The sequence below is a fragment of the Motacilla alba genome, chromosome 10, assembly GCF_015832195.1.
Source record: "Motacilla alba alba isolate MOTALB_02 chromosome 10, Motacilla_alba_V1.0_pri, whole genome shotgun sequence".
NCBI classification, from domain to species: domain Eukaryota; kingdom Metazoa; phylum Chordata; class Aves; order Passeriformes; family Motacillidae; genus Motacilla; species Motacilla alba.
This window is the reverse complement of record NC_052025.1, coordinates 390878-405805: the sequence shown is the minus strand read 5'-3', so window position 1 is coordinate 405805 and position 14928 is coordinate 390878. Positions and strand designations below refer to the sequence as shown.

At 40.2% G+C, this 14928-nt stretch overlaps 1 protein-coding gene across 1 annotated transcript in view; it reads right to left on the bottom strand.

Annotated features, from left to right (window-relative positions):
• Positions 1-13983, bottom strand: part of KLF13 (Kruppel like factor 13) — a 36852-nt gene extending 22869 nt beyond the window's left edge. Inside the window, exon 1 of the mRNA XM_038147022.1 lies at positions 12991-13983. Within this exon, the coding sequence (XP_038002950.1) occupies positions 12991-13531 (541 nt within the window). The 5' untranslated portion in view covers positions 13532-13983. The remainder of the gene's footprint in view (positions 1-12990) is intronic.
• Positions 13984-14928: the final 945 nt, after the last annotated feature.

Here is a 14928-nt window from a genome sequence, read left to right as displayed (position 1 = left end):
AGCATTTGCTGGATTGTGGAGGATCCCAGTCACGAGCCAATTATCTGAGTATGACTCTGGATGTGAGACATAACTGAAAAGCTGAGATCTTATGTAGAACACAGACATATTTCAAAGACAGCTTTGCTGAGGGCATCTTGATAAATATAACATACCTTTCAAAAAAAAGAGAGGTGTTTTCAAAAAACTATCTTACCAGGGACTCACAGAGAGAAATCAACTCGATTCCCTTTTTCATGAGCAAATACTTCTCTTACTACTTTTCCATCTCAAAAGTAGTATTGAAAGAAACATCTATACTATTTTAAAATTTCTAAAATACACACACATACGTCATGGCCCCTTTAGCAGCTCTGTCTTCCCTTGTCTGCTGCACCCGTCTTCACTGCTTGCCTTTACAGAGCACTCCGTAAAGTGTTAAAACTCTGTTAAACACAGTTACATATCACTGCAGAATACGGTTTATACATATGAATGATGCCACAAGGGCTGCCCAGAAGCCACCATTTTCTCTGTAAGGATTTAAAAACTTTATTCACATGTCAACCATTTCGCCTTGTGAGAGATCAATGATTCTTTAGCAGAGATTCTCAATTCTGTGGGTCCATATATATCAGATAAAAATTCAGTAGCTGTAAATGAAGGCAAGCTGTAGTAGGAAGGTCCCTATTACTTCCCAAACCATAAATTTCCAGTGCCTCCAGGAGAGGAAATCCACTGGCCTTTCTGGATTTTTGAGGTGGAGCACCTGTTTCCTGTGTTTGCAGAAAATTAATTGACCACATTTAACATGCCTGGCGCACAGGGGCTAATGAAGTACTCTAAAATACAGGATCTTATTGTGGCCAAATTTTTTAGGAGAAAATTCCTGGGATAGGGAACTTCTATTAAATATAACAGGAACTGCACCATTACTATGAAATTCTAGAAGGTATCAGTGTCATGTAAGTCTGCGGGCTAGTTCCAAAACCCTAGGCACAGGATATAATTTTTACTTTGAAAAAGATCACAGATTCCCTACTGTTCTTACTTCCATTTGGTCTTTTGCTTCACCCAGTCCTGAATCTGAGGATCCCAAAATTATTTGAACCTTACTTCCTGTCCATATTCCTAGCTCCTGCTAAGCACAATTCTGACAACCATGGGTCTTGGGCTGAGATTCAGGAATTGCAATATGCAGAACAGCAAGGTTCATAAACTTGAGTAATTGGGAGGTTCTGTTACAACAGACAGACTGTGAATAAACCCAAAGAAAACAGGAATTGCAGCTTCATGAGTTGTGGTGTTGTATCCTGACTTAGCTTTGAGGGATTGAGATGATCCAATTATTGCTGTTGCAGCTTGACAGTGCCAAATGGGACAGCTTATTATTCCTCCCAAAAGATGTGATGCACAAACTACTTTGAACTTGATTTTCAGCCAATTGGTTGGGACTTATTTCTTCTTTCTTTTCAAAATTATTTTTTAGAGCTCAGTTTTAGAATTTGTGAATAATGGACAAATAAGAGAAAAACTTAGATCTTAGAAAAAATGATTCATCATTACACTGCACCAAAGCAGTTTAGCATTGTTTTCAGAACAGAAATACCTCAGCACTGTAAAGTTGTGTACACCATGCTGTCTGCATGCTCATCGAGGTGTGTTTTATAATCAGAAGAGTCAAGCACAAGACTGACCTAGGAACTTCGGCTTCTTTTTATGTATTAAAAGAATTAGATATTAAAAAATCCAAAGGTGGTTTGATTTCCAAGTGAGACACAGCTGTGCAGTGAAAGTTACTGTTGTTCTTACTGTGTTAGTCTGTGAAACCACAACATATGTACTCAAATGAAAAAAGTACCAGCACAGTCACTTCTTCATAAAGGGAATACCACAGACCTTACCAGAATGGTACAGCCTCCTTAGAACTATTTGATTGAGGAAACCATTATGTGATAATTTGGATTTCTTTGCAAACGAGACTGGAAGTCAGTTCCTCCACAGCATTCAAAGAAGAAAAACTATCAAGCACACTAATCACATCAGATCCTTGTCTTTCTGTAAGAAATTTGTGTAAACATCTAAGAAAGCAATTTGCATGCCAGCACCAGATAGACGTAGCTTATACCGAATGAGTTTGAGTCTCTTGCAAACAACAGTGGTCATATCCAAGTGACAGTGTATATTATAATTTTTCCAAGGATACTCTACACACAGAACCAGAGCTGGCTCTTGGAAAGAAGCTTTAAGCAAACATTTGGACAGAAGTTCAGCAGAAGTATGGAATGTTTTTGCAAAATAATTAGTCTGTAATTCACCTGCAAATGTAACCTTGGGACCACAAGCTGATGACATAACCTCAGAAAATATAGCTGTTTTTTCAAGAATTCATTACAAAAGCAAAGCACCAGTGAGATAACATTCTCTCAGAACGTTTTTGTAACTTATTATATTCTGACAAAAAATAAATGTTATTAATTTTTGCCTTAAAACCAAAAAATAATGTTGTGATTTGTATAATCAAGGGGGAGCAGTCTATTGCATGCAGAAATTAAATTATGTTCCTGTAAACAATCTGTAAGAACACTAGTCAAGATTTTTTTTTTTTTTCAATGAGAGGTTTGGTGTTAGACTGAGAGGAGGGAAGTACACAAATCCTTATGAATCTATCAAACATAGTGAAAAGGAGAGCTAGGATTTTTTCATGCTACATAGTCCTAAAACTTCAAGGAATTAACAACAGCCTATCAAACAATCTCATTTGAAATTATAGGGGAGAGAAAAAGAAGTGTCAAGCAAAAGACATAGGTTTAAAACAGCATATTATCACAGAGGTGATTTTGTTTTGATAAGGTCAGTGATACTGTTTTCTCCAGAGGCCATACTGCTCAGAAAAATCACATTCAGAAATGCAGATAAAACAGACAAGTTCTACATGACTTTTCACCAGTAAGCAGGGTTAGCAAAAGGTCTCTAAAATGTGTAGCCCTTCACCATGCAGGCCCTTTTGGTATGAGTTGGGTGAGAGTTTATCCTTGGAGAGGAAAGCTGTATTTGCTTAGTCCACATTGCTTACTGGAAACATCAGCCAATTCCAAATACTGCAGTAGGGCAAGAAGCAGAATCACAAAATGTTCTGTTCATTTTGTTGTCTTTTTTTTTTTTTTTTTTTTTTTTTTTAAAGAACACCCCTTTGGGGACTGACCAAAACTTTTCTTAGAAAATACTGGTGCTGAACGTCTGTACTTTGACAAGCAGTGTTTAAAAGCTGTTTCTCATTACACTTTTGTCTCTGCAGTATATAGTTAGGGCTTTGTAAATTATCACTTTAGTATAAGGTATCTGACAGTCATTTCATCTAAACACATTTCATCTGCATGTCCCAGTTACAGAAGCCTGGGACAAGGTTCACAGTAAAACATTTGTGCCAGCTGTTGTACAATATTTGCTCACACCAGCGAGCACAGCAAAGATAACATTGTAATCTGCCCTACCACTTCATCCCCTGAAAGTGACTAATGACACTGTTTAATTAAAATGTCTCCCCAGAAGTTACACTGCTACATTTGCACGCCAAGCTCCAACAGATGTTGGCTTAAATCATATCTGATTTGGTCAGTGAGGTGGTGCCCTTAATGATATTATCCTGCAGACTGAAAGGAGATGCCAACACAACAAAACTCACTCAAGCTAAAGAAAAATGTGAAAAACTGGTGTAAATTGTAAATCTTTCAGCATGGTAATTACCTCGATCTCGTGTGATATCTGAACACTTTGTAGATGAGATGTTAAGAAAGCTGTGGAGTACCCGAACAAATGATGAGTAACATTGTTACTACAATTTTCAGCTATGCTCCTCCTAAGGTTACTATTTCAGACCCCCCACAAACTCTGGCAGTCATTTGAAAACCTACCTTAGCAACAGTATAAGGGATTCTGCAGCGCAGGAAAGAGCTGGCGGTTTTGGGCACAGAGAGAATTCTCTCTCCAGGCACCACTATTTGAGCAATGCTGAGTTAACCTACCAAATTGCAACAGCCCTATTCCACTTTCAAAGTCTTAGCAGCACATGGAGGAGCAGCAGAATCAGAGTCAGGGTTCACTAAAAGTTATATTTAACTGTGCAAACCTATTTTTATGTGTATTATTAATGCAATGCTATATATATATATATATATATATATATATATATATATATATATATATATATATATATATGCATATTGTATTTGCAGGTGGTGGGTTAGGAAGAGGTTTCTTTCCCAATGAAATACAAGATTCTGTGCTTAAAAAAACTGTGTGTTTCCTTATTAGGGACACAGAGAGCTGTTTTTTTTTTTTTTTTAGACAAGTGGTAGGTGATTAGCTAGAGATAGTCTTACCTCATATCATACAGCTTGAAGTAAAACTGATTCTATGAAATTCACACCTAGCATCTACTAAAATTAGTAATCAGTAATTAGAATTACTTTGTCCCATGATCAAGTTCCACATCTTCTCTGTCATTTGAAAACCAAAACCAAAACCAAACCAAAACAAAAAAAGAGCTTTTCTAATAGATCAGTTTAAGCTAGTAACATGTAGGGTACCTCCTACCTATGGAGGGGTAACTATAAATTCCAAAGCATTTGCTTTTCTGGTTGCTTATATATTTGCTCATACATTTCTATTTAAGCCAGAATTTGGTTCCAAATGTTGCCAGTCAGAGTAATTCTTAAATGCTAGTGAGAAGAATCCAGTAGTTTTCAGTGATGAAAGCTGGGGGAAATGGAAGGCATAAATATGGTACATCTTTGCATGAGAGAAAATATGTATCAATGAGAATCCTGTCTGAAAGTAATCCTCTGGGGTGTCTAAGAAATTCAGTTTTGTTTTGGCCATGTTAGGAGAATTTAGAAGACTTATTTACAAATACATCCTGAATTTATTACACAGTCAGGCTAAACATTCTATTGGCACTGCTTGTATAGACATATACACAGAAAATGGAAGTTTCCATTGACTTTGAGGGGCTTTCAGTGCTCTGAAAGCATAAGAAAGCTGCATACAAGTCACATAGGGCTTGGAAAATATATCCATCACCAGAACAATCAAAAATTGCCATGGCCCTCATGTATTAATGCTCGTCTGCAGTCCTGCTGGCATTTAAAAGAGATTGCAAATTAAAATTCAGTAAGCCCGTACATATAAATAAGAAAAAATAGTCCATGGTTCTGTAAAGTTTTAGCAGCATCTCTGTTCTATTTGTTATAGCAGAACAGGGCCTAAATTACTAGATTAAGAATGTAGGAAAGCACTATATTCAACTGGGAGGTTTGCAGGAATGTAAAATAGTCTCTAAAGTCCCAGTCTAGGATGTAAATTTGTACCGATGTAATTTCATTTATTTACCCTGAAAATGCAAAATAAATATTTCCCTGATCTATTAACAAACAGCTCATAATTTCACCAAAAATTTGCAGGAAACATCTGAAAATGTACTAATCTTTCTCAGCTGCCTCCATTCTAAGTTCTTGTAGTGGAAATACTGACAGCTGTTTACTTTAAAAAGCTCAATACATCACTTCTGGCTGCTGTACCTCACCTGATCTTACTCTAGAAGAGTTAGCATTTCTGCTGCTCTCCTTTACCAGCTTTAAAAGCTACTGTTGAAGATAGTAAGGACATAACTAGCATGGCCATTCTGCTTGGGTATTGATTATCAAGGGATATTCTAGCTAGCTGCAGGACAGAGGCAGATGGAAAGATGTGAACATGCAGCAGCAACAACGCTGATCTTTCATATGACTTTTTCAAGGTCCTCTTTTCCAAAAACTCATATAACTTATAACCAAATAATAGAGAGTGGTCTGGTAGAAATATAGTGTGAAGTAAATCTAAGATAGCTTATTGGTCCATTGACTGTAATATCAGCAGACACCCAGCCACCAGTATTTTGCGTGTATTTCCTGAGAGCACTACAAAAGGACTGTAGGTGATTACAGCAAATCTTTTCCTTGCACTAGAGGTCCTTTCAGGATATGCTTACTTTAATACCATTTGACTTGTGCCAAGTTCTTGGTTAGAAAATGCTTTTTATGTTTAGGCTGCAAATAAGCTTCTGAGGTCGTTTTTCTACAAGTAACCATAACGGTGGCACTCTGAACTTTAAAATTTTTTCTTTTATATTAAGCGGACGCCCTGTAAGATCTGCTGAATCTGCAAGACCTGGAAAATACAGGATATGTGTTTCTGACTTCAGTGCTTGCACTTAAATAACCCACATTGTCTAGCTATTGTTAAACTGAACACAGCAAGATAATGATCTCACTGCCCATGCAAATCTACTTCATAAAAGCCAAGTGGGTAACAAAGGGGGAAAAGTATACCTATAGAAATTCTACAGAAAGGACCCTTCAAAAGTCGTCCTGCATTTGAACAGCAGAGGGTTTTTTTTGGCTCTGTCAGCACCAACTTCCAGACAGCTGATCCAAGATTGGAAGGGAGTGGGGGGAATTTGGAACATGCTTAACATGAAAACAGAACTAGAAACCACATGCCCAGTATAAACAAGTTCCAGGTTTCTGGTTTTGGACGTGCCATAAGCATGTTCAGCCAGACAATAACAAAATGGAACAGTTGTTTTAAATAGTTAAAGGTGCCTTCTTTTCAGATGGAATCCAATTGTGAGTTTGTTTCATAAGGAATTCCAGTTTACCAAAAGGTTTGTTTATGCAAAACTTCTGTCACATACACTTTCCAGTGTCTTGCAGAGAAATGCTACTGCAGAAAAGTCTTCTGCAGATCATTCTGAACTATTGTCCACAGGGCTGTGATTAATTTCTAATACAAACATAGCAATCAATTGCAACCGTCCATTCATTAAAAACCTTGCTTGCCAGTTTACTCCCAACTATATGTAAGACCTAGGTCTTGCCACTGAGAAGGAAAGTGCTACTAGCAGTATCTAGGATGAGGAAAACAACCGGAGGGTTATCCATCTTGACTACTTCCAATAGTAATAGGTTTCATTACACTGGACCTATGTCCAACTTCCATGCTAAAAGAAAAATGGTTTGTGGAAAGAGAAGTCTGTGACATTTCTGATTTTTCATTAGACACATAGTTGTAACAATGGTAAGTACAGTTTAAATGCTTTAAATGCTTTTTAGCTGCAATATCTAAACTTTGTTGTTACCAGAAACTTCATTTCTGTGTCTTCTGCATGATTAGTATCTCCACAAAGACTAGGGAGAAAGAGGGGGGAAAGGAAATAATGGGAAGCCTTTCACAGAGAAACTGTATAACTATCAGGAGAGGTAGCTCCCCCTAATAGCTAATATTAATCAAGTGTGTGGTAAATACAGATGTCATCCGGCTGGATTCTCCATGCAACTAATTTGGCCCTAACTCTTTTGCAACTTAATTAACTGAATCTTATTATTCAGTCTTGAAGCAGTCACGTAAAAGGAGTGAGTAGGAATTGTTCTACTTTTCTTCCTGACTTCAGGTCCTTTTGAAACATATTTGAAAATTTGCTTACTCTTTAAGAAGTTTATGCCCTGTGTTTATTTCAAAGACTTTTACATTAAGAAACTTGTAGCATATATATATTTTTTGTTCTCTTCAATGAACAGATTGTTTGATCCAGGCTTAAAATCAATACTTTTAAATAAGAATTTTAGTCTTGAGAATTGCGTTGTAGGATGAGGACTCAGGCAGGACATTGAGGGAAGTTGTTCTATGTTTTCTACTGACTTTTTTTTTACATGTTGAAATTTTCTTAGAGGAAGTAAGAAAGGAGTTGCAGAGCTCTTTTAGAGGAAACACAAAGAATGCTTTGAAAATCTGTATTGCTTTTAAAAATACAGGCTTATTAAAAGAGTTAAGATTATCAGTTTTCAGAAAAAAAGTAGCAGGCTGCTGAAGTTCCTAACACTGAGAAAGAAGGTTGACGCCTTAGGCTGGAAAGACAAATGTTTTGTGAGGCTGATATTTGAATCTGCCCAGAAGCCAACATTTGGGCCCATCTCAGAAAAAAAACAAAACAACAAACTTATGGAAAATGTTTTGATGAACTCAGCAAAGTAAGGAGGTGGAAGGCACTTAAGGGACGCAGCAGCCTAAGCAGCCTAGAGGTACCTTGCAGCTTTTGGATAATCTGGGTGTATGCTAATGAGACTGAAGGAAGCATGCAGAACCTACGAGTTATTTCTAATTTTTAACACAAGAAATCAAACCCAGGAGGCCAACATGCAGAAGGACAAATTAATTTAGTCTGTCCTTTTGCCTTTAGGAAATCTGTGTTGGGGAAAGGCCTTTTCAATTTCCTCTGGCTTCCTGTTCAGATGGAGTGCAGCTCCCCATAAATGCCGGTATGCAGAGCAGCCAAACTGGCAGCTCAGGAGGAAGGACTGAACCACCAGCACCACTCATTTCATCCTGCTGTAGACAAGAGCTGTCAGCAGTCCTCCTTTGCACTGCTTTTGAGTGGCATAGAAGGCCCTAGGTTGGGTTTCTTCTCTTGTAATCTTTTCCTGCAAAGCCTTGGGTCTTCACCAACACTGCCCACCTGCTACACACATACACATACGTGCCTTCAAGAGTCACTGTAGCCTAGAGACAAGTTAAAAGAAACCTCAGCCAGGTATAGTCCACAGATTTTTTATTTAACTAGCTATGTTTCTGGTTTTTTATTTAACTAGCTAGGTTTCAGGTGCTAAAATGGAAGATAAAGTTTATTTTTATGATAGAAAATCTTGCTTCTTACATTGGTTGATTGGTTTCTACACACATGGATGGCATCTTTATTCAGAACTTAAGGAAAGCTGTGCTTTACTGTTTTGTTTTGAATTAATATAGTGTGAGCAAATCAGACTTACTAGAACTGAAAGTGAAATCCAAACCCCTATTTAAAATGGGTAACCTGTACTTTACATAAAGGCCTCTTTACCAGCCTGAACATAGACCATATACTCCTCCTGTTTGTCCAGCCTAATAATTGTTATTCTCTTGTCATACTTGTCACAGCGAGGTCTGATTGCTTTATTCTCAGATTGTTTTCAAATACCAATTACTAAGACTCCAGGCTGAGACTGGTGCCCAGTTCTCCTTAACTTCTGCTAATTTGTGTAGACTCATTTCATTCTGATGACTGACTGAAAAGCTGTTTCTGTGTTATGGTGTGCTGTTTAGTGCTTAGAACTAGTAAGTTTAGAAGGACAGTTTAAAGGAGTTAAATGAAGGTTTATTGCATGCTTTCTCTGCATTCCTGATGGTGTGGTGTGCTCATGGAGATGGCTAAAAGCTTGAGAGGTCACAATGATTTGGTGGGGAGCTGCTAAACATATGATTTTTGTGATCCCTGCTCAAAATCCCATTGTTTTTTCTCTATGTATAAATATGTAATATAATGCAATAAACTGGGACTCTCTACAGCCTCTCAGAACACAGTGGTCCTGGACAAGGCTCTGTAAGATTGTAGCCTGTAGATTGCTGTTAGGCTCTGTATTGTCTCCCTTCTACCACTGGTGCATCAAGAGACTAACTGGTTTCCAGTAACTCCAGAAAATGTCCAGACCTTTGTGCGGAAAATCTGCTTAGATGAAGGGGAATTCTTCATTAATTATGTGAATTATTTATCTGATTTTTTTGTAAGTCCTTTTTGTTTAGGAATTTTCTCAGTGGAGAGGATTTTTAAAATCCATGCATCAGTGAAACCTTTTTTTATCAGTAGGGTCAGTATAGCTTAGGATAAATGGGGGTGCTGCCTCTGTGGACCACAACAGAGCTTCTGAGATCCACAGGAAAAGTATTTGGACTTGACAACTACCCACTGACACTAAATATAACCTTCTGGTAAACATTAAAACTTCAAGGGCTTTGTGGGTGATGATCATGTTGAACTCCAGGACATTCAGTGAGAGACAAGACTGGAAAACATAAACATGAAAAGAAACATAGGGGGATGGGAACTTTGAAAGCTGGTGGAGAGAACAGAAAAGATTTTAGTGAATTTTTTTTTTTTTTTTTTGCCTGGTTCAAGGGTTTCCAGTGTAATAAAGCTGAAGTATTCATAAGGCTGAGACAGGTTAACCAGTAATGCACCAAAAAAGCACACAAGAAACTGTGGATTGCTCCAGCACATGATGTCCTAATAGGAGTACTAAAAAATACTGTACACTGAGTAAAGGACAACAAGTAGATGCTCTTGGCATTTTCATCTTGGTTCTTCTGCTTTAAATAGGAGAATTATCATCCTCTGCACTATGGTTTTTACTTCATGTATTTAAGCTCTGATATCTGGCTATAATTATCAGAAGGATTTCACACAGAGCACCGAACAGCCGGAAAATAGTACCAGCTCTCAGTCTCTATCAATGTGGGCTGGATTTGATACAATAGTACTTGGAAGCCTCTGTATCTCTTATAAGCTCAAGGATCTGGTCTATCCTTCCTCAAATCATGAAGAGCAAAACCTTTACTTTCTCAGCAAAGTAGCAGACAAGGACAAGCAAGTTTCTAAAGCAGATCATAAACTGTTTTTTTCAAATATTTCTTGCATGATCATCAGTTATCTTCTAGACTGCAGTGCTGTCCTCAGCCTTCAGGTCACCCCTAAATACCAGCTCATCTAGTCTTACAGCACAGGGAAGAAGTTCTGCTCCATAGGAGAAGTTTTGACCATTCTTAGCAAACATGGCTGGGACTTGGATAGGTGTTTAAAGCAGCTTCTATGTGTACCCGGGGCGCTTTCACCACTCTCACCACCCTATCTATCTGACAGCTGGGCAGACTGATGTGTTACTTAACTAGTTCAGAATGACTAGAAAGCAGAGAAGACCCAAAGCCCTCGCTCTAAAGCAGTAAAACACCATTACATGTTTTGTAAGAACAATCATTTAATCTGTTAGCTTAACTCTTATTGTCTTACAAACTTTTTTCAAGGCTGTGACAATTTCTTTTAAAGATAGAAAAAAAATGCAAACATCTTAGGAAATATTCTGCAAGGAGAGTAAGAGACATACATCTTAGGAAATATTCTGCAAGGAGAGTAAGAGACATTTAAGCCTGTTTAAAACTCAATCCAAACAGAGACAGACCTGTTGCCAGTGAGGAGGGAAACTTGGCAGCTTTGCTTAAAGCTTCCCACACAGACACTGGAGACGAAAGAAAACAAAGACGCTGTAGTCCCCGAGGGTCCTGTCACGCCCTGGGCAAAAACAGTCCCTTCCCTGCTTTTCCTTAAGCTCTCAGACACACACACGTGCTCTCTTAATGCTATTAGCTACAGCAATAACCAATTGAGCCCTCCAGTCCTGGAAAAAAATACAGGAAATGAAGAGTTAAAAAAAAAAAAAAAAGGAAAAAGAGAACTTGGAGGCCAGCCAGCGTCCCCGAATGACTCCGCTCTGCCGGCAGCCTGAAGCGACACTCCCCGCCGGCCCTGCCCTCCCTCCTCTCCCCACAGAGCGGGCATGCCAAGCCCTCCTCTCTTTATCAGGGGCTGGAGTTCCCCTTCTTGGTCTCTTGTTGGTTTGGAAACCCTGAAACGTTGCTAAATTTATCTTTCGTTTTCAGGACAATGGCAAATGCCAGCAATAAGAATGCAAAAGAACTGAAAATTAATGGAGACAATTCCCTGCAAGCCAAGTGGAACCACCTTTTCTGTATAACTCCCAAGGCGGCAAAAAGCAGTTACACAGTGCAAAGCCGGACAGGCTGCCTGGGGTGCCAGGAACACGCTGTTCCTTTGGCTGTGTGCTACAGGGAATTGTCCATCCATACGCTCAAATTTGATGGGGCTTTCTTCTCTCCCACAGAGAGCAAAGCATACCGTCAAATTAGACTGACTCTCTATCTCAGGAAGGCAACAGGAAAAGGTGAAGGCACACTGAAAGTAAGGCCAGCGTGGGTGGGGCTAACACCTCAGAGCTAAAACTGCTCAGGAGTTATGTCATGTTTAATTCTGAGGATCTCTTTCTTACTGCTCTTTTTAAGAGAACTGACCATACATCTTAGTAAACTAATTTGCCATCTGAAATCACTCAGTGGAACATCTTGCACAAGTCTGCTCTAGTTGGTGTGGTGCCTCGACACATATGCTATGATTGGTGCTTTCAGCAGAGACTGGACTCCTCAATTTTTGGTGTCCTCTTTCTGACTGGAAGCCATCCTGTTTCCCAGCAGCAGGCAGAGGCGTGAGGTGTGGCAAGTCATGGGGCCTATTTCAAGATGGCCCTCCTACTACTTCCAGTGCAACTTTCTCAAGGCTTGCAAGACTTCCACTTTTTCTGCGTGTGTGTCTCATAAATTACAGTAGCAACAAAAAAGTGCTAAGCCTTCATCAAGAAGTAAGCACTGAACACTGATGAGTACAAGTTACTGGTTGCATTCAAATGTGTTTTTTCTTTTGAATTTGATTCTACCCAGCGCTGCCAAAAATGTTTTAGACACTGCCCATATCCCCCTCTCTCCTCACTCATGGTGTCTCCTTGTGACTTGCGTTCAGTCTCTCATCTACCTTCTGCTTACTCTAGCTTTCAAAAAGTGTCTGCTGAAAAAAGAAACAGATACACAGCCATGTAGGTGCCTCTAGAACATTTAATTTTAAAATATCAAGAGTACTGATACTTGCATGGGAAGTGATAAGCTGGTATAAAGAGAGGGACTGGAGCACGGAGTAGGAAAAATGGGGAGGTAAGAAGTATTGGAAAGGGAAGGAGAAGACACACAGAACAAGAAGGCCAGCAGCTAAAAATTACAGCTTGGTACAATCCACACGGGTGACCCACATGCCGTTCCCTATGACATTAATAAAAAAGGGCAACATTAGCTTTGAATCTATGCCCGGTAAGGGTTTATTCCCAGAGGGTAATTTTTTTTTTTTTTGTTGTTGCTGTTTGGTTTTCCCGAGCTTGAGTTCTGAGAGGTGAAACCATAACAGTGGCCAAATAAAAGTTTGTTTGGTTTTGTTTTTCATTTTAATTACCAAGCTGTAACAAATAAATCTCTGACTGGATTGTAACTAACCTGTATGGGTCCTTAGATGAGCTTTAAGATGGGAAGATTTGCCATAAACTTTTTCACACCCCACATAGTTGCATTTGTGCTTTTTCTGGGGTGATCCAGGGTCAGTCCAGCTTCTTATGCGTTTGTTCTTTTGTCTGGGGCTTGGCTCAGTTACTGCAGCCAGGCTAGTAGGTGTGGCTGTTCTTTCTCCTCCGCTCTTACCAGCTGAAGACATACTTTCTTCCCCAAACTCCTTAGGAGCAATAGAAATGTGTATTTGTTCTGTTATATCAAGAGTCTCTGTTTTTTCTGTCCTTAGAGCAGGTGAGTTTGGGACATGCTGGTTCAGATCTGCTAAAATGCTAGCTACCACAAGTAATGATGATCCATTGTCTTTCCCGGTTTCTCTGACTTCCCGTCTATCTTCTCCATTGGATGAAGAAAGTATTGCTGCATCAGGCTGGGGATCAGGCTCCCCTTTGGGACTATGGATAACAGCACGACTTGACATAGAAACCAGGCACTCTGCTGCAAAATGATCCACATATGCTGCTGTTGCCATTTTTCATAAGTTTAAAAAGAAATCCAAACAGACGAAGACAAAAAAAGAAAAAACAAACCCAACACAACAGCACTCTTTCCCTTTTTAAAAAGATTACACAAGCAGACTTTTCCCTCCCTTATTTCTTAGGATCGGTTTGTAGGAGTAAAGGCTGATATCGCAGCCATCAAACCCACATTTTGTTCGTGACGATCACACCCAGCTTGTCACTAAATCGAAAAAGCGTTGGCGGTCCAATGGAAGAGAAAAAGAACAGCAGATAGATCCTGGCACTGGCAGCTTGTTGCTCGGAGTATGGATTAATGCCGTTTTCTCAAGAAGGCAATAAGCTGGCGATGCGGTCTCGCAGCCCTCCCATCGCGCTGTGACAGCGGACCCGGCGCACCCCGTTATCGCTGCCCGGAGCCGCCCGGACCCCGCGGGGCGTGGCCTGGGGAACATCTGGGCGTGACGTCAGCGCGGGGCCGGAGCCCGCGCCAGCAGGTGGGCGGCGCGCGCGGGGGGCAGGGCCCGCCGACGGGAGGAAGCGCGCGATTGGCTGGCGGCGCGCGCGGCCGGCGCCCTCCGCCCCAGGCGCCGCCGCAGCGCGCAGGGCGGCGCGGGCGGACCCCTCCGCCAGCCCCGGGCGCGGCCGGGGAGCTCCCGGGCCTTTGGCTGCCTCCCCTGCGCGCTCTGACGGACGCGAGCGATTCGATAACACCCGTGTTAGTGCTGCATTGCGAGCGACAATTTAACAGGCGCTGAACTTTACAAGATTAAAACGATGTGAAGTTGGAACTGCTACAAGTGACAGGAAAGAGCGAGGCTACACGGTTTGGTCCGCAGCTACACAGATGGAGCCCGCGTGTGGATTTTAATGGGTTGTGACAGGTTTAACTAACTGCCAGGGAACACACTTGAAATCACCTTCCTGGCAAAACTCTAGCACTCCACAGCCGCTGAATTATTTAAAAGTACAAAAGCAAATAACTTGGGTTTCATTATTATTCTCTGATTGTAAAAAATACAGCTCAGCCAGTTTTGTAGAGATTAATGCCTGAATCAAGGAGTTGCATGTGTAACTTAACGAGTAGAAGTAAAGAAATGCATCTGAATGGAGATGTGAAAGCATTGTGACACCTATTACCTTTTGCTGGAACATGTTTCTCCAGAGTAATTCCTAGGAAATTCATGTCTTTAGCAAAGACTTTTTTTTCTCTGAGACAGAGATGATCAGAGGAGGGCTGCTTTGGAAGCCCTTCTTTCTGTAGGAAAAGTTTTGTGGAGTTTGAGGCAGCGTGAGTGGAAGTAAACATCTGTTCCGGAAACCCAAATAGTTTTGGTGTTAGGTTGAGCAAAAAGTTGGTTTTGTACATGTGAAAATACCACATTCAGGAGTAAAGTCTTCTTATGCTACC